Below are 16,558 nucleotides of genomic sequence, written 5' to 3'. Positions count from 1 at the left end.
AGTTGTGAATGTTATCAATGCCTGGACTTTTCCAGTTATGTAAGTGATTAATAGTTTGAATGATGTCTGTTGTAGTGATGTTTGTGTTATTCATAGGAGTAATGTATTCAGTGCGTGTGGTTTCTGTGGTAATCCACGGGGCGTGTGGATTGTGTTTAATGTCTTTGGTCCATAAGTCAAACCAGTATTGCTGAAGTGAGTGTAGAGATGGTGGAATGAGTTTTTCATTAGTGCTGTTTTGTGTTAGTGATCTGTAAAATAGTTTTTCGTTATGTTTAAATTGTGTGTTATGGCGCTTTCTGTCTGCAGTTTCCCTATAGCGTTTTAAACGGTTTGTGTATATTGATAGTTTTTGTGTGAGTGTATCTCTATGTTCGTTATAGTTTGTATTTTGTTCTCGTGTGGTGTGATTGTTTAGTTTTGTAGTTATGTGTTGTACTTGTCGTGTTAATTTTGAAGAACGAGTTCCTTGTATGTATTGTGTAATTCGACCCAAGTCACGTCTGATGTCATCGATGCGATTAATCAGGCGTTTTTCCCAAGCCGGGGGTGAGCGCTTTTTTGTTGTGTGGTGTTCTTTGTTTGTTGTTATTCTTGAACCGTTACATCTAGAAACTGCAACCGCACCGCAATACACAACAAAGTGTAGTTGATGTAAGCTTGTGTTATCGTTAATGTAATTTGGTAAAATGTGATCATTTAGTGTTTTTGAAAGTGTGCGTAATTTTGTAGTGTGACTTTGTTTAGGTATTCGTGCTCTTTGTGTTGGGTCAGTGTTTGAGAATTCTAACNTTTTATTCACAATCATATATGTAATATGTCAATTGCCAACTATTTTGAAGTTTGGAAGTGAGCAATTGTTTGACATCTTTTGCGAACCCCTTTTGAGGTCGGCAAAGTACTTCCCAACCTGCACGCCAATGCCGACTTGATTTCAGTATTAAGCTCACGCTGGTGTTTTGTGATTGCGATTGATTTTCAAATAGATTGCTCTTGAGGTAGTCTCCATTCGTACTTCTGCGTTTATTTGGATGACAATTTAAATAAAACGACAACAAACTACTTTTTATTTTGATAATAACTATACACATTTTACTGAACCGCATAAATTCAAGTTTAGCAACTAATTCGCTCAATGTTTTTCATTGTCGTTGGTGGAATTAGAGTAATGAAAATGAAAATTAAATGTTGCCTGATCATCATAGCCTCTAATATTTAAGGACAAACCTTGCTGCAATTTCTGATTAGAAAATTGAAATTCTTGATTTGAAGCGTAAGACACAGTTTTCTTAGGACTTTTAGTGTTTGTTAACATTGTAACTGGATTTGTAGCATTTACAGTTAAAACGTTTTCTTCTGTGTTTTCTGATGCAGTTGATGGATCAATATGGGAGTATGAAGTGCTGTTGCAAGGAATTGGAATCGAATTGTTGGTGGACAACATATCAGCGATTTTCACTTGACCATCTAAAGAGCTGTCAACATAACCTTCAGCCACAGTATACTTGATTTCCATCCGCCCAATCTCTTTAGTTGCAGAACATCTCCTCCAGAATTAGCCAACAAGGTTGCGGCTGTTCTGCGAAAACAGTGTCCAGTGAAACCCTTTGGATCTTCCAATTGCAAATAGGTAGCAATTAATTGGGGAAATTTGGCTATTGAGTTATGGCCATAGGGTTGATTGACTACTTTCCCAAGCCGTACTTGAAAGAAAAACCTTTCACTATTCACGTGTTTCCTTAAATTTATATATTATTTAACAATGTCGATCCAACTAGCATTCATGATTACAAATGCTCGAGATTTGTATGTTTTAGTATCAGGTATGGCAACAACGATCTTATCAGAAATGCTAATATCGGATATTTTCAGCTTAAACAATTCATCGCTTCTACAGGCACCAGAAACGCCAATGATTAATGTAACCTAAAATATTATACGCATAGAAGTAAAAATGCAAGATATTAACCGTCAGTTATGCTTACCTTCTGGGCCAGGAAGTCATTTGCAGCATTTTTTAAAAAGTCATCGATATTTTGTTTTGTAAAAACACATGACTTTTTTGGGACATAGCCAACATTTTTCCTTTTCAAGTATGCTATCAATTTAGCGAACTTCGAGATGTCAACTTGATGTTTAATGTTAAGAGTACTTTTCAACATGGAATATGTTGACCATAATGTACTAGGTTTTTTACTTTCCCCAACTTCACTAAAGTAAGCCAATACCACGTTTTCGGAATAAAAATTCTTTGCTCCTTTTTGAGCGCACCAATTCTTGTAACTGACATATGTTTTTTCATATCTGGACTTACTCTTTATCGGCAACAAATTACTTGACAATTTTGCGGCAGCCGCTCTAAGTTCAGGTGGGGTGCTTTCCAAAACACTACAATCACTATCTGATGACATTTTTATTTAAAATAATGCACCGCCTGCACAAAAGGGAACTGAAAATGTCAACAGTTTTTCAATTTTTTATATGCAAAGCCTACCATTAAAATTATGGAAGAAGTGAAGTGTATCCTAATCCAATTAAATATGGAATTTGTTATATTACAAGGTAGATTGTGAATAAAATAGTATACATACACTCGGTGGACGTTTTTCATTCCAGTCTTGCGCCTGTTGTTGACCTCGACGCTTCGCGTCTCGGTCAACAATCTGGCGCTCGACAGTAATGAAACACTTCCCACCTCGGTATGTAATATACTATTGTTCAATCCTATATTAAATCTCAACAACTTGATTATGATTCTTTTTTGACTTCGAACGCCTAAAGTAAGTGGTTCCCTGATCATTCTCCCCTCTAGTGTTGTATTTATATGGGCGATGTCAATGCAAAAGGGTATCTGAAGGAACTGCAAAGGAAGCAGATCAGCGTAAAGATGAAAATTTAAGCTTTTTAAAACTCGATTCATTTAAGAAAGCAAAATCAGTAAATACATTCTAGTACAGAGGGACCCTTTGTAATTCTCAAGGCAATTTAAAAGTACAAATTTCTTGCGTAAGAATGTTGCGTTTATAACCTAAAAATTATCGTCAGGTACGTACTAGGCATTTCGACAACCGTTTACTGTGTGTGTTTTCTTTATCTTATAGGTACCTATTATAGGTACTAATTAGTGGAAAACAAAAACATTTTTTGTTGAAGTTTGAAGATCTAGTTTCAGTTACATTGCACCCTCGCCAGTGTCGCTATTACAACATTTTGCTCAAAGATGTTCAGTAAATGATAGTGTTTTTATTTCAAAACAACATTTGGCAATGCGATTAGTGTTGATTATTCGCGGAGTTAATTTAAATAATTATCAAGAAATTTAGAAACATCAGAACCCTAAAAAAAATTTTGTACTTAATTGTCGGAACACATTTCCGAGTTTATCAAGAAGTCTACTGTGTGAAGTAAAATTATACGCCGATAGATAAAGATCTATATTTATCTAACAAATAGTAATGATCATCCACAGGTCATGGGTCGTACATTCATTAAAAGGAGCTGTGTCGAAATGTGTTACGCACTTTACGTACCTAGTAAGTAATTTACAATCAGAAGCAGCGATTGAAAATCGTTTTCACTAAAAACAATTTGTTTATTAGATTTGGTTCACTTTCGAGAAACCTAAAGTTCGTATCAGTTGACCTGTCGAGTAAAATTGTGAAATGATTACATTGTCTATACCTACAGGGTGTTCATTTGAAAACTTCTCACCACGGATTTATCGAACAACACTGATTACTTACTTTTACCCAAAACCGTCATGAATCCTTTATTTTCATGCCTGATTTATGTCAAGAAAATAGTTCCCATGCCGCAGGCAGACCAGACTACTTTTCCTTCCGCCTGTCAAATTACCGGCCGCTCCTGTCACTTTTCCTGTCGCACCTGTCACATTGCTAAGTGTCTATAATGACACCTCTCATCATTGACAGATTGGCATAAATCAAAAGTTCCGTATGAAAATTGAAATTTGATATTAAAATACGGTTTTGGGTAAAATTTAATATAAAACTCGTCAGTAAAATGACATTAATTGACTCGGAAATTAAAGTGCCTTGTACTTCAATCTTTGCTCGCCAGTAATGTGTCATTTTCTTGACTTGTATGTAAATAACTATATGATGACCTCATATCACGTCATAAGACTGTAATAGTGCGTATTACTGTACAGGTGAGTAGAAAAATTGCGCAAGATATCGCGAACCTGTAACACGCAAAACCAAATTTCGTACCATATACTTTTTCTACGATCTCCGTGAATTTCGAAATGAAAATAAGGCAAAAACCAAAAACAACGTCTGTTTACAGTTTTGACAGATGCAAATAATTATCACTTTCAAACGTAGGTAGGTACATGATCTATTCTAATTTTTCTTATTATGCACGGGTGTAGGTAATGGGTACTATATCATTGCCTCTAAATTATACGTTATGACTGCAGTTTCAGGGAGGTCGTAGAAAAATTTTTATAGAAAAAGTGGACACTACCAAGATTTTTTAAATCTCAGTTACTCTGCACCCTGCTCTGCACCAATCATATTGTGAAATACTACTTTTCCTTAATGACGTTAAATGCACTATTCGTATCAGATCTCATTTTTTTCAATATTTAGGGCAGAGGTCATTTCGCTCTTAATTTGTAGTTGTGAACAGTTTAAAAATGGTCTCGTATGCGTCTGATACGTTGTTTTTAGTTGGGAAAAATACTCCACACATCCCATGACCTGAATCTCAAGCTAATAACCAAAGACTACTACTCTTCCACGATTACAATTGCACAATTGCTTAAATGCATAGATAATTTAATGGAAAAAGAGGTGCAAACATGATTCGTATCAGTTGACCTATTGAGGTGATGGCATTGATGTAACTTTGTTGGTGTGCTATATAAAACTTGCCCCTCACATTCACTGGTTTTGCGATGCAGTCGCTTACTTTGATTTTCCTCTTCTTGGGTAAGTTGAAAATAACTAAAAACATTCTGGAACATTAACTGGACTGTAGGGGGAGTCGTGTGCAATGTAAAATGTGAGAAGAAAGGCGTTACACTGCAAGCCAGTTTAGACGATTTACTTGAAAACAAATGTAAGAAAGCTGGTATTGATGATCACGTTACAGGTTTTTACGTATGTATCATTTTTGCAATCAGATATTACTAAACATGACTTCAGGAAACTTTGTTGCCAACCTTAGAATGTTTGGATAAGCAGAATGTGTCAAAAACTTCTGCTATGGACCCCACTCTCACTGACGTGTTTTGTCAGGGTTTAAACAAAAATGTTCGTGAATGCTTCAAGACTGTAATAGATAATGTGGAAAAGTGTCTGGATGACGACGAAAAATATTTACCGAACTTGATATTTGAAGCGATTGACAACTTTTTGGACCTGATATGCGAAGAAAAATTCATAGAATGTAGGTAATCATACTTAAAGCTTTCCGTTTTTCAACTAAATCCCATTTCAGCATTAAACGAACTAAGCTTTAAGCAGTGCAAGAAGAATATTTCCAAAAATAATGCTCTAGATGTCTGCTTTGAAAACTTTATAATGAAATTGCTGATTTCTGGAGACGTGGTTGTTTTTAAAAAAGCTGAGTTGTGCAGGTGTGTACATTTTTTAAAGAATTTCTAGCTACAATGATTTTTTAGCGGGATACAAGATTTTTACGACTGCTATGAGGGTGTCATAAAAGTGATTTGTCCCAATGATGACAAAATAATGTTAACTCTTTTAAACAAATTTCATAAGGCCATTTTTTCCGCATGCCATAAAGAAGAAAAGTCCCATGAGTGAATTTGGTTCGTTTACAACTTTTGTGAGATGACTGTAAAGCAACAAGTTTTTGTTTTCAATCCATAGTTTCTTTTATTTCGTTTTTATATTTCCATTTTTAACGTGACAATTTATTATTTCGTCATATCATTCAAGTAGGTACCACATACATTACGAATATTAATAAAGCACCAAAAAATAAAGGTGTGGAATTGATCCGACTTCTACATACACAACAATCTTCAAAAATTTAACATAATCGAAAGAAAATTGCAAAAGAGATTCTTTAATTAGCATAGTTTTTGAGAAAAAAACCAAGCCCATACATCATAAAGCATTAACATAAAACAGCTGACTTAATGAATATAACAAAAGGAGACCAGACCAGACCGCGTTTGGAAAAATTAGCGCGTTTTAACATATTTACTGCTAAATTTAAATCGAAACTTCAAACGACAGCGCAAGTACGAGATACGTAAATAATTCTGCTAGAGCTGTGAAGAAAAAAACTTACTACCTATCCTTCTGAATCAGCTGAGGAAGCACAGCAAATAACATGTAATTAATTCTTCACACACATTCACCACAAAAATAATTGAATGGCAACTTGTCCAATATGACCAGGCTCAAAATTAGAAATCAGGATGACCTTATATGACCAAAATAGATTGTTGGATATTTATATGCTTTATTGGGTGGTGACACCTTATCGATTCCATTATCTTAACACCATTGTAAAAAGGAATTAATTACCAATTACTAAATATCGTATAGTATATAGAAGTATTACATTAATTATAATTACTTATACCGAATTGTTGAAAGCGACTCCAAAATATGCAAAACTTTTTGGAAGACATACTTGTCTGTTCAATACTGTTCAAAAATATTACGATAATAAGTGAAGAAGAAAGATAAATCACCATTTAAAATTGTGAAAATTTTTTGACATGTATCCCTTCCGTATAGGCAACTTATCATGCATAGCCATAGCTATAGAACAGTAAGAAATGTTTTTATGACTTTCCAAACTACTATGTGGAGTGACCTCACAAAATCTGTATATAACCAAAGAGATATAACCAAAGAGATATAACCAAAGAGATTATGGTTATTCTTTGATATAACTAATAAACAGTAATCAACCCAACGACTGTATATTTTTCCACATTTTTTTAATTTCCAACTTAGTCATCCGTATAGGAGTAGGTAGGTCAGTAATATAAAAAAAAACATCTCGTCATTGTGTCGAAATGCGTTACGCAGTTTACGTAAAAGTCGAATTCGCATTTACAATCAGAAGCAGTGATTGAAAATTTTTTTGACTAAAAATAACTTGTTTACTAAATTTGGTCCCAGTAGACTTTCGAGAAACAGACAAATATAGTTCGTATCACAGGTCATGTCGAGTGAATAGATTACATTGTCTATGTATATAAGCTCTTGCACCCAAAATGACAGTTTATCACAGTTTAAAATGAAATTGGTTACTTTGGCCATCTTCATACTTCTAGGCAAGGAAAATGATTACAGTCTTCACATTTTACTCAAAATGATACAGGAATAGTTAACGTAAAGGGTGACGAAGGTACAACTACCATTTGGGAGGATCTAGTCGAAAATAAATGTAAAAGGGCCGGTATTATCGACCCTATTAAGGGATTTTACGTAAGTAATACGGGTTTTGTCACATAAAACTCATAGTACCTTCCAGGGGACCCTATTCTCAACTTTTGAATGTTTGGAGGTTCAAAATATGACAGCACACTATACTGAAGTTGGTCCCACTGAAGCGGTGTGTGAAAGTTTCCCTAAAAATGTTCGCAGATGCCTTAAAGTCGTAGTAAACAACGTAGAAAAGTGCTTGGAGGCTGAAGAAAAATATTTACCTAAGTTTATATTTCAAGCGTTTGATAATTTTGTTGACTTAGTCTGTGTAGACAAATTTGTAGAATGTGAGACTTGCAAAATTTTCAATACCGTTTTCGTTAAACCTTGTTTTAGCATTGGATAAACCAAGCTTCGCTCAGTGCATAAATGATATTTCCCAAAGTAAGTTTATGGAAACTTGTACTGAAAATCGTTTATTTAAATCAGTGCTAGAAAAGAAAACTGTTTTCCCTCAGAAATCTGAATTGTGCAGGTATATAAGTCTTCCTCAAACATTTTGTACAATTACAATTTTCAGTGACCTAAAAGAGCTTCACGACTGCTATGAAAATGTTATGAAGCAGACATGCACCGGAGACACAGTTGCTAAAACTCTTCTAAACAAATTATACAAAGCTATTTCGCCTTCGTGCAATAAAGAAGAAGAAACCTCAGCTTGAACAATTGCTTCAAACTTATGTTATATCTGTAATTGTACAATGGCAAATAAAAAAAACAAATTCACACATTCAATGTAACGAAGCACCCGGAATTTCTGCATTGAGTTCGCCATTTACGAGGACCACCCTGTACAGTAACCATTGGTTTGGGCTTCGTTACATAGAAAACCGTAATTTCAAAAACTTTCCGCGGGGCCATGAAGACCAGGAGAGGCCGTAATTAATTAGTCCGCTTACGACCCTTACCTAAACCGCTACTGTTTGAATTTTGAAATTTTTTTGTAACCTCCGCAGGGTCTTTTCCTGGAGAAGATGAAGAACAATTAATATTTTTTGGTTTCAGCGCCGTTAATTGTTTATAGGCCGTTTTGGTTTCCCATAATTAGTAAAAGCAAGGATAGAACAAGTTCCGAAGCGAGTTGTTTTGCCCGTTAACAGTTGGCGACGTGCCTGCAAGAATGAGATAACCGCCAGCCGCCTTTGTGGCCGAAAACGTGTAATTAACATAAATTTAATTAATGTAAAGAGTTCATGAGTTTCCGTTTGGCCTTTTGAGTATATATAATTATACAGGAAAGGAGATTTTGGTGTCAAATTGTTCGCGCTTAATTAACGAATCGATTACCAGATGTTCGGGAATTTTAGCACGAACAGGAGCCGAGCAATTAATTAAAATTCGAATTGATTGGTTTCGATTTCGTATTGAATTCGCGACGGGTTGGATTTTCCCTGTTCCACTTCTACCACATTGGGTTTTCTTTATAAATAAATATTTTTCAAGAAAAATAAAATTTTACCTTTTCCATTGATCAAACCTCGTACACATATCCACGAAAAAAGAGCCTGAGTAATAGCAAATTAATAATTCTTCTGGAGCTGTGAAGCAAAAACTAAATATTACTTATTCCTTGGTAAAATCGGTTGAGAATCGGCTCAGAAAGTATAGGTTTCTCTATAAATGACATTTCATTCTATGTTACACAGAAATAAATTAAGTGGATACTTGTCCAATAAAAAATTCGCATTTCAAATATATTTAGATTCCAGTTCCGATAAACCAAGATTTTGAAACTCCGCTTCCGGATTCGGTTCCGATGTAACCACTTGTTTAACATGTCTACTGTACAGAGTTTTACAATGTGCAACTGAAAATGTTCACTAAACCAACACAAACTCATGTCCAGATAGATTAAACTCAAATACTAATAAATCCTTTTACATGAAAATTTTGATTACTTTAAAATTTTCCAAAGCAAGTCGGATACTATTACTTGAAAACCGTAGAGAAAGGCTGTACGTAAGCGATAACCGCATTTCAGATTAATTCGTTTTATAAAGATTAACTTTTATAACGACGTATTGTAAACTTTAAACGCTCTCTAAACTTTCTTCTACAAGAACTTTACGTCTATCAAAACTGACAGTCTTGCCAAAAAGCTCCGATTACGGTTAACTGCCAAGCACATAAAGCGCCCACCAAAAAAAGCTTCGCTTAACGTCCGTCTCTTCTATTTAAAACATCCTTCCCTTCTCCACCCTCCCCGCCTCTTGAACATCAGTGTTTACTTTCTTGCGCGTATCTACAAATTTAATTAGCTTTTACATAGTGACCTCGAATTCAAGTAATATGGTCGAAATTGTGTTCTATCTCAAATAACAACCACATTTAAACTTAAGGAAAATTGAAATTCTTATTATACAGGGTGACCCATAATTTCTGTGGATGCTGATTCTAAAGAAAACGTCCGGATGGTGTAGTTTGCACAATAATGCATATTTAACGTTTTATCTTAATTGTGTTTAAGTTAATTTATTATAACCATTGGTAATCAAGCTCAACATCAGAGACGTCGAGAGGTAAAAACCTGTATTAACTAATAAACAATAATGAACCCCACGACTGTACCTCACGTTATATACCAATGATATTTAATAACATTTTGCGCGATTCTGTTATTTGCTAACTTAGTTAGATCATCCGTACATAGTAGCAGAGTAGGTCACATTGAATATAACAAACATCTTATCACTGTGTCGAAATGCGTTAGGCAGTTTACGTAATAAGTAAAATATGTCAATTTACAATCAGAAGCAGCGATTGAAAATCAACTAAAAATAACTTGTTTCTTAGATCATTAAATAAAAACACTATAGTGTTTTTATTCAATGGTTAGATTTGGTTCACTTTCGAGAAACCTAAAATTCCTATCAGTTGACCTATCGAGTGTAATTGTGAAATGATTACATTGGCTATATAAGCTCCAGCTCCAAATTTTCTGTTTATAACAGTTTAAAATGAAATCGATTGCTTTGGCCATCTTCCTACTTCTAGGTAAGTAAACTGATTGTTGTCTTCATATTTTGCTCAAAATGATATAAGTAGGAATAGTTAACGTAAAGGGTGACGATGGTGATACAACTACCATTTGGGAGGATTTACTCGAAAACAAATGTAAAAAGGCCGGTATTGCCGACCCTCTTATGGGATTTTACGTGAGTAATACGGGTGTTATCCTAGAAAAGTCACAGTATCTTCTAGGAGACGCTATCCACAACTTTAGACTGTTTGGAAGTTCAAAATATGACATCTCACTATGCCAAGTTTGGTCCCACTGAAGCGGTGTGTGAAGGTTTCCCTAAAAATGTTCGCGGATGCTTTAAAGTCGCAGTAGACAACGTAGCAAAGTGCTTGGAGACCGAAGAAAAATATTTACCCAACTTCATATTTGAAGCGCTTGATAACTTTATTGACTTAATATGTGTAGACAAATTTGTAGAATGTGAGACTTTCAAAATTTTTTTAATTGTTTTCTCTAAACCTCGTTTCAGCATTGGATAAATCAAGCTTCACTCAGTGCATGAAAGATATTTCGCAAAGTAAGTTTATGGAAACTTGTAAAGAAAATCGTTTATTGAAATCACTGCCAGAGAAACATATTGTTATCCCTCAGAAATCTGAATTGTGCAGGTATGTACCTACGTCTTTCTCAAACATTTTGTACAATTACAATTTTCAGTGACCTAAAAGAGTTTCACGACTGCTTCGAAGATAATTTGAAGCAGACATGCACCGGAGACAATATTGCTATAACCCTTTTAAATAAATTATACAAAGCTATTTCGCCTTCGTGCAATAAAGAAGAAGAAACCTCAACTTGAAGAAATTTGCTTGTGAAAAATAATAACTAAATAATAACTACTACGTTGTTATATAATTAATTAAGGGAAATAAGGAAAAACGAATTTACTCTAAACAAGCAAATAAATTTTTGTTAACTGCGCATTGAATTTAAAAAAGTGTCAATTAAAATTAAATATATCAATTACATTACCTCAAGTAATAAATGATTAACGAACGCAATAGACAAGCTTTCTAAGACAATTATTATAATCAGGGTTTGCCACCAAGAATGGGAAATCACAGGGCAGTAGGTATACGTTTTATTTACTCTTGTAGTATGCAACGGCACCTTTCTTTTAAGCCCCTTAATTGGAGGTCGTTATGCAAAGGGTTTGCATATAAAAGGGGCTTTGGAACATCATTCACACGGGAGCGATGAAAGATCATATATCAAGGGTTGGGTTTTGGGAAGTTTTGGCCTAAACTGCGATGTTCCGTCAGCAAAAGTCGATGAGATCAAATTTGTAAGGAAATTTATCTGCATTATATTATCACATGGTCCAGCTTTTAGAAGCTGTTGTCGTTTACCGAAAAACAAAGACCACTTATTCTCCAATGTTTCCCTGTTTTTTTGTAAGAGATTTTGTATTTTTGATATTTGAATTACGTCATTACTTTGCACCAGACACAGACCATGAAACTGTCAGCATTATATTTAATCACCGGAATGTGATATTATGCTTCCTATGCAAGGAGTCTTTTAATTTTTTCAGGCCATAAACCTATTTATTTTATTATTTTAACGCCTTACCTTTACCCAATTACAAATTTTATTTGAATTTAGCTGGCAATGAAAATTAAATAGGTACAGTGAGAAAATATAACTGATAATGCGTATAATTTCTAACGTTTTTGTTGGATTAGCGGTACACGTAGACCGTTTTAACACTGCTTTAGCAATTTTGTGTGGAATTTACGCAAACAAGGTCCTTTTGCGCAATTCACTAATGTGGGAGTGCTGTAAGTATAGTGTATTTGTGAGAGAAAAGATCAATTCCATCCATACTACCATTGTATACCATTGTATATAAAGATGTATATTATGTACAGTGATATTTTTTTTTCGGGGCAAAAAAAAGGCAGTGTATAACCTTCCTTTTTTCCAAAAATCGACTGCACCAAAATTTCTCGGGAAAACACTTTTTCTTATTAATTTTGGAGCGTAGAATCCAAAACAATTCGTACTTTTTCGATCAGACTTCTCAATCAAAAGTTATAGACTAGAAACCAATTTCGAAAGAAAATTCAAAGGGCTGTAACTTTTGAACTAGTAGCCCAATCTTGGAACTGTTTGAAATTATGGATTCTACAGGCCACATTCTATAAGAAAATTTTTTTCCGGGTCGATCTGAGACAATTTTTTTTTCGGGGCTCAAAAAGGCAGTGTATAACCTTCCTTTTTTACCAAAAATCGACTGCACCAAAATTTCTCGGGAAAACACTTTTTCTTATTAATTTGGGTGCGTAGAATCCAAATCAATTCGTACTTTTTCGATCAGACTTCTCAATCAAAAGTTATAGACTAGAAACCAATTTCGAAAAAAAATTCAAAGGGCTGTAACTTTTGAACTAGTAGCCCAATCTTGGAACTGTTTGAAATTATGGATTCTACAGGCCACATTCTATAAGAAAATTTTTTTCCGGGTCGATCTGAGACAATTTTTTTTTGGGCCTCAAAAAAAGGCAGCTGGCGTAACTTCAATTTAGGGACTCGTCTTTCAAAAATATTTGGGGGCCCTTTCCTATATTCAGTTAATTTTTAAACCGATTGTTAATTCGTATATGTAGAAAATAGTTCATGGATGTAGCTTTGCTGATTTTGCATTTTGGAATTCATTTGTTCACAGGTCCATTGTAAAAATTTGCGTCACTGCGTTCAGTCAGATCCAGTTGATTTGTTTCGACTTTAATTTGTCAAGTTTTGGTGTAGTATTGTGTGCATAACAAAAGGTAATAATGCTTACTTAATTTTAATTCTAACTCTTCGTTTTATTGTTGCTTGTATTGATTTTGATATTGTTTTAATATTGGCCAGTTCCTTCGTGTTAAACTCGTTTAGTTGATTAGCGACTTCAATCTTTGGTGTATGAATCTGCCCTTTTTTTAATGTCTGTTACTCTGTGCAGAGTCAATGCTGGAGTGTTAAATTTACTTAGCGGCATTCATCTCGAATACAATTTCAGCCTAAGGTTACCATTATCCAAGAACCCAGATACCTCTTAGCATTGGAGAAGGTCCCGCTAATTAACAAGTATTTCATGTACTTTATGTAAGAGACTTTCGGGAATGTTATATTCCCAAATGGCAAGGAAGATTGTTCAACCTACATTTACCCTCCGTGAGCAATGATTCAGGAATTTTTCTTCGGGACATGTAACTGTAAACTGTAAAAGGAAGCATGCAGCTTCGTTTTTTTTTCAAAAATTTTTTCCAGAATTTTTTAATAACGAATTAAATTTTGTACATTTCCTTTGCCGGGGCCCCTTTTAAGTCGGGGCCGTCCTCTATGCGTACCTTGAGAGCATTGTAGTTACGCCACTGTGTATAACCTTCTTTTTTTGTCCAAAATATCTACTGCCCACAAAAATTTCTCGAGAAAAGCACTTTTTCTTATTAATTTTGGACGTAGAATCCAAAACAATTCGGTACTTTTCGATACAGACTTCTCAATCAAAGGTTATAGACTAGAAACCAATTTCGAAAGAAAAGGTCAAAGGTTTGAACTTTGATAACTAGCAGCCCCAATCTTGGAAACTGGTTTGAAATTACGGATTCTAACAGGCGGCCATATTCCTATAGGAAAATTCTCGCATCGCCCGTGATGTATTAGAAGCAATGTTACGCCGCTTATTATTCAGAACGTTTACGTTTACGGACACGAGCGAGGCTTGCGAGCGAGTGGAGCAAGATTATTTCGTGGTGAAGGGTTAATTTATGGACTATAGGTTATCACGGTTATCATTTCCATGTCTCCGATGGTTGCAAGGATTGCGAATCTGTGAATTTTTTGGTCTGAAAACCACCTGTACCAGATAAGATAAACGACGGGGGGAAAGCAACACATCCTTCTTGCGGTAACTTATAAATGAGGTAAATACATTCTGGAATATTTACGTTGCACTTAAGGGGAGATTCGTGTGAATGTAAAATTTGAGGAGAAGGCGTACACTGCAAGCTATTTTAGATTTGCTTGAAACAAATGTAAGAAGAAAATTCATCAGATCTACTCTTTTACTATTCTTTAAACTCTACTTATCATTTACGCTTACTGGCTTAGTTCATTAAAATTCTGCAAAGTGATCATGGGCAACAAACATGGCAACAGTACAATACTTCACCTTAAATTAGAGTTCAAATTGACAATTAATGGGTGGAGAGCACCATTTCACTTTCGTAGAAAAGACATTCACCGTTCTACGATCGGTAAGAATAGGACATACAGCAATAACACACAAAGGCATTTTATTAACAAAAGACCCCCCCCAGTGATGTGCCCAACTGTACAGACCTACCACTGTTGAACATATTATTATATGTATATGGTCCACTATATGCACCTTTACGTTCAAATACTCGAATATTTGATTAACCCTTACCTGATAAATAAGAAACAAAGAAAACATAAATAATCTTTCTACAGTACGCTAAAGGCTCGGAATCTCCTTTGGAGAAGCTGTAATAATGAACTCTGATGGCGCCAAAACCTCAGCAGTTAACGCGCCGTAATTCTATTAAAAAAAAGAGCATTTTTTTTTAATCTGTTTCGAGTACTTAACATACATTGTATGTTCCAATTACTGTTTCAAAAATATTACGATAATATGTGAAGAAGAAAGATAAATCAACATTTTTTTACATGTATCCCTAACCCTATATGCAAACTTATCATTGCATAGCTATATTCTATAGAACTCTAAGAAGACTTTCTTTATGACTTCAATGTCGACTCTTTCCAAACTACTATGTGGAGTTGACCTCAGAATTTCCAAAATTAAACTCCGGGAGGTAAAAATCTATATGCGTTTATAACTAATTAAAACAGTATCAACAACGACTGTATTTTATACCAGGCTTCGGGTCATGCCCATTTTGCTGCTGAAAATATATGTAACCTCAACTAGGAATAGATAGTTGGTTTTAACATTTTCACGTTTACAGGGCCGATCAGTGCGACTTTGTACCAAACATAGATGGCCACGGAGGTCAAATACAGTAAGGATATTGGACAATTGGACACAGATGAATGTAACCGTTACAATACTATGGATTGCACATTAAAATTACAGTTTTAATCTAATTGCCCTTACATTAATCAATAATGACATCGTAGATTGAGTTTAGGGGCAAGGCTATTAGTAAGGTTCGTTGATGCTTGTGGGAAAGGCCTACACCCTTTTTTCGCCTTAGCTTTCTCTAATAGTTTCTAATTTTGAGATACCAATCGTAAACTAATGGGGCCGGATATTTACCGTGACCCCAAACTTTAACCTTGCTATTGGTTAGGATTGTTAATAGAATCTTGAAATCTTATTGTTTTTGTAGCAATGTCTTTACAAGGTTAGGATTGAATGATTGGGAGTAGCGTTACCTAGTGTGTTTTTTTAATTGAGTAAGCGGTTTCCAGTAATTTCCCATTGGGATAAACAGTTGTTAATTTTAATTAGTAGATTTCTTAAAAAAAAGCGCAGCCGCAACCTTTCCAGTTTTTGAACCGTCCGGCAAAATTCAAGGTAGCTCGCGGACAATTCATTTGTTATATTTGCTTAAACAGTTGCCTTCATGTTTGAGCTATGCATTGAATTGGAGGATCTCAAATTTCTTGCATAAAGTCCAGAAAACTAAAGTTATGTGGAATTGGTGTGAATCTAAGGTTATTTGGCGTTTCCTTTAGTAAGGCTGCATGTGAGAGGAGGAGATGACAGTTTTGGCCCAGTTAGTCTGCAGTTTATGTTTCAAGAGGACTAGTAAAATTGGATATCTTGACGATTATGTGGTTTTAAATTGTTAGTTTTTTAAGTTTTGATTATGTAATTTCTCAAGCAAGGAACTGCCTCCGGATATTATTAAGGAAGGCTCGTTTGCTTCGACTTGCATTGCCTAGCGTCTGGTTGTTAGATATATTTCCTCCCGTACATGTCCTTAAGAAGTTTGTTTGGATATATTCTAGAAGATGTTTTAGTTGAAGATTTTGGGGCGTTCCATATAAAGGCAACCATAATCAAGACGTGCTCTGGTGTAACTTTTATAGATTAAAAGCGCTGTATATCTTCTCT

The 16,558-nt window shown here is 34.9% G+C and overlaps 2 protein-coding genes across 4 annotated transcripts; both read left to right on the top strand.

The window, feature by feature from the left end:
* The first annotated feature begins 4,742 nt into the window (after positions 1–4,742).
* On the top strand, positions 4,743–8,168 carry LOC116176582. 2 transcript variants are annotated; one of them, XR_004146467.1, is made up of 8 exons: positions 4,743–4,955; positions 5,005–5,126; positions 5,172–5,415; positions 5,467–5,605; positions 5,651–7,442; positions 7,489–7,729; positions 7,779–7,917; positions 7,963–8,168. XR_004146467.1 is itself a non-coding variant. In XM_031495213.1 (5 exons), the coding sequence occupies exons 1-5, from the start codon at positions 4,922–4,924 to the stop codon at positions 5,793–5,795; spliced, it is 684 nt and encodes a 227-aa protein (XP_031351073.1). In that variant the 5' UTR covers positions 4,804–4,921; the 3' UTR covers positions 5,796–6,693. The 2 variants fall into 2 exon arrangements, 1 of the variants encoding a protein (XP_031351073.1); XM_031495213.1 differs by lacking the exons at positions 7,489–7,729; positions 7,779–7,917; positions 7,963–8,168 and having other exon boundaries at positions 4,804–4,955; positions 5,651–6,693.
* Positions 8,169–10,094: 1,926 nt separating this feature from the next.
* On the top strand, positions 10,095–11,385 carry LOC116176583. Of its 2 annotated transcripts, none has more exons than XM_031495214.1 (5): positions 10,095–10,436; positions 10,485–10,597; positions 10,644–10,884; positions 10,934–11,072; positions 11,122–11,385. In XM_031495214.1, the coding sequence occupies exons 1-5, from the start codon at positions 10,400–10,402 to the stop codon at positions 11,261–11,263; spliced, it is 672 nt and encodes a 223-aa protein (XP_031351074.1). In that variant the 5' UTR covers positions 10,095–10,399; the 3' UTR covers positions 11,264–11,385. The 2 variants fall into 2 exon arrangements, with proteins under 2 accessions (XP_031351074.1, XP_031351075.1); XM_031495215.1 differs by having other exon boundaries at positions 10,096–10,436; positions 10,488–10,597.
* Positions 11,386–16,558: the final 5,173 nt, after the last annotated feature.

The sequence above is a fragment of the Photinus pyralis genome, unplaced genomic scaffold (genome assembly GCF_008802855.1).
Source record: "Photinus pyralis isolate 1611_PpyrPB1 unplaced genomic scaffold, Ppyr1.3 Ppyr1.4_LG7, whole genome shotgun sequence".
NCBI lineage: Eukaryota > Metazoa > Arthropoda > Insecta > Coleoptera > Lampyridae > Photinus > Photinus pyralis.
This window is presented reverse-complemented; position numbering and strand designations above follow the sequence as displayed.

What these genes read in the sequence shown, in the direction of transcription:
- LOC116176582 (XM_031495213.1), top strand. Translation starts at nt 4,922, where the DNA reads ATGCAGTCGCTTACTTTGATTTTCCTCTTCTTGG. An exon ending in ATCACGTTACAGGTTTTTAC is followed by an intron (nt 5,127 to 5,171) that starts GTATGTATCATT and finishes ACATGACTTCAG; the next exon opens with GAAACTTTGTTGCCAACCTT. An exon ending in CGAAGAAAAATTCATAGAAT is followed by an intron (nt 5,416 to 5,466) that starts GTAGGTAATCAT and finishes ATCCCATTTCAG; the next exon opens with CATTAAACGAACTAAGCTTT.
- LOC116176583 (XM_031495214.1), top strand. Translation starts at nt 10,400, where the DNA reads ATGAAATCGATTGCTTTGGCCATCTTCCTACTTCTAG. An exon ending in TGTAGACAAATTTGTAGAAT is followed by an intron (nt 10,885 to 10,933) that starts GTGAGACTTTCA and finishes ACCTCGTTTCAG; the next exon opens with CATTGGATAAATCAAGCTTC. An exon ending in CAGAAATCTGAATTGTGCAG is followed by an intron (nt 11,073 to 11,121) that starts GTATGTACCTAC and finishes TACAATTTTCAG; the next exon opens with TGACCTAAAAGAGTTTCACG.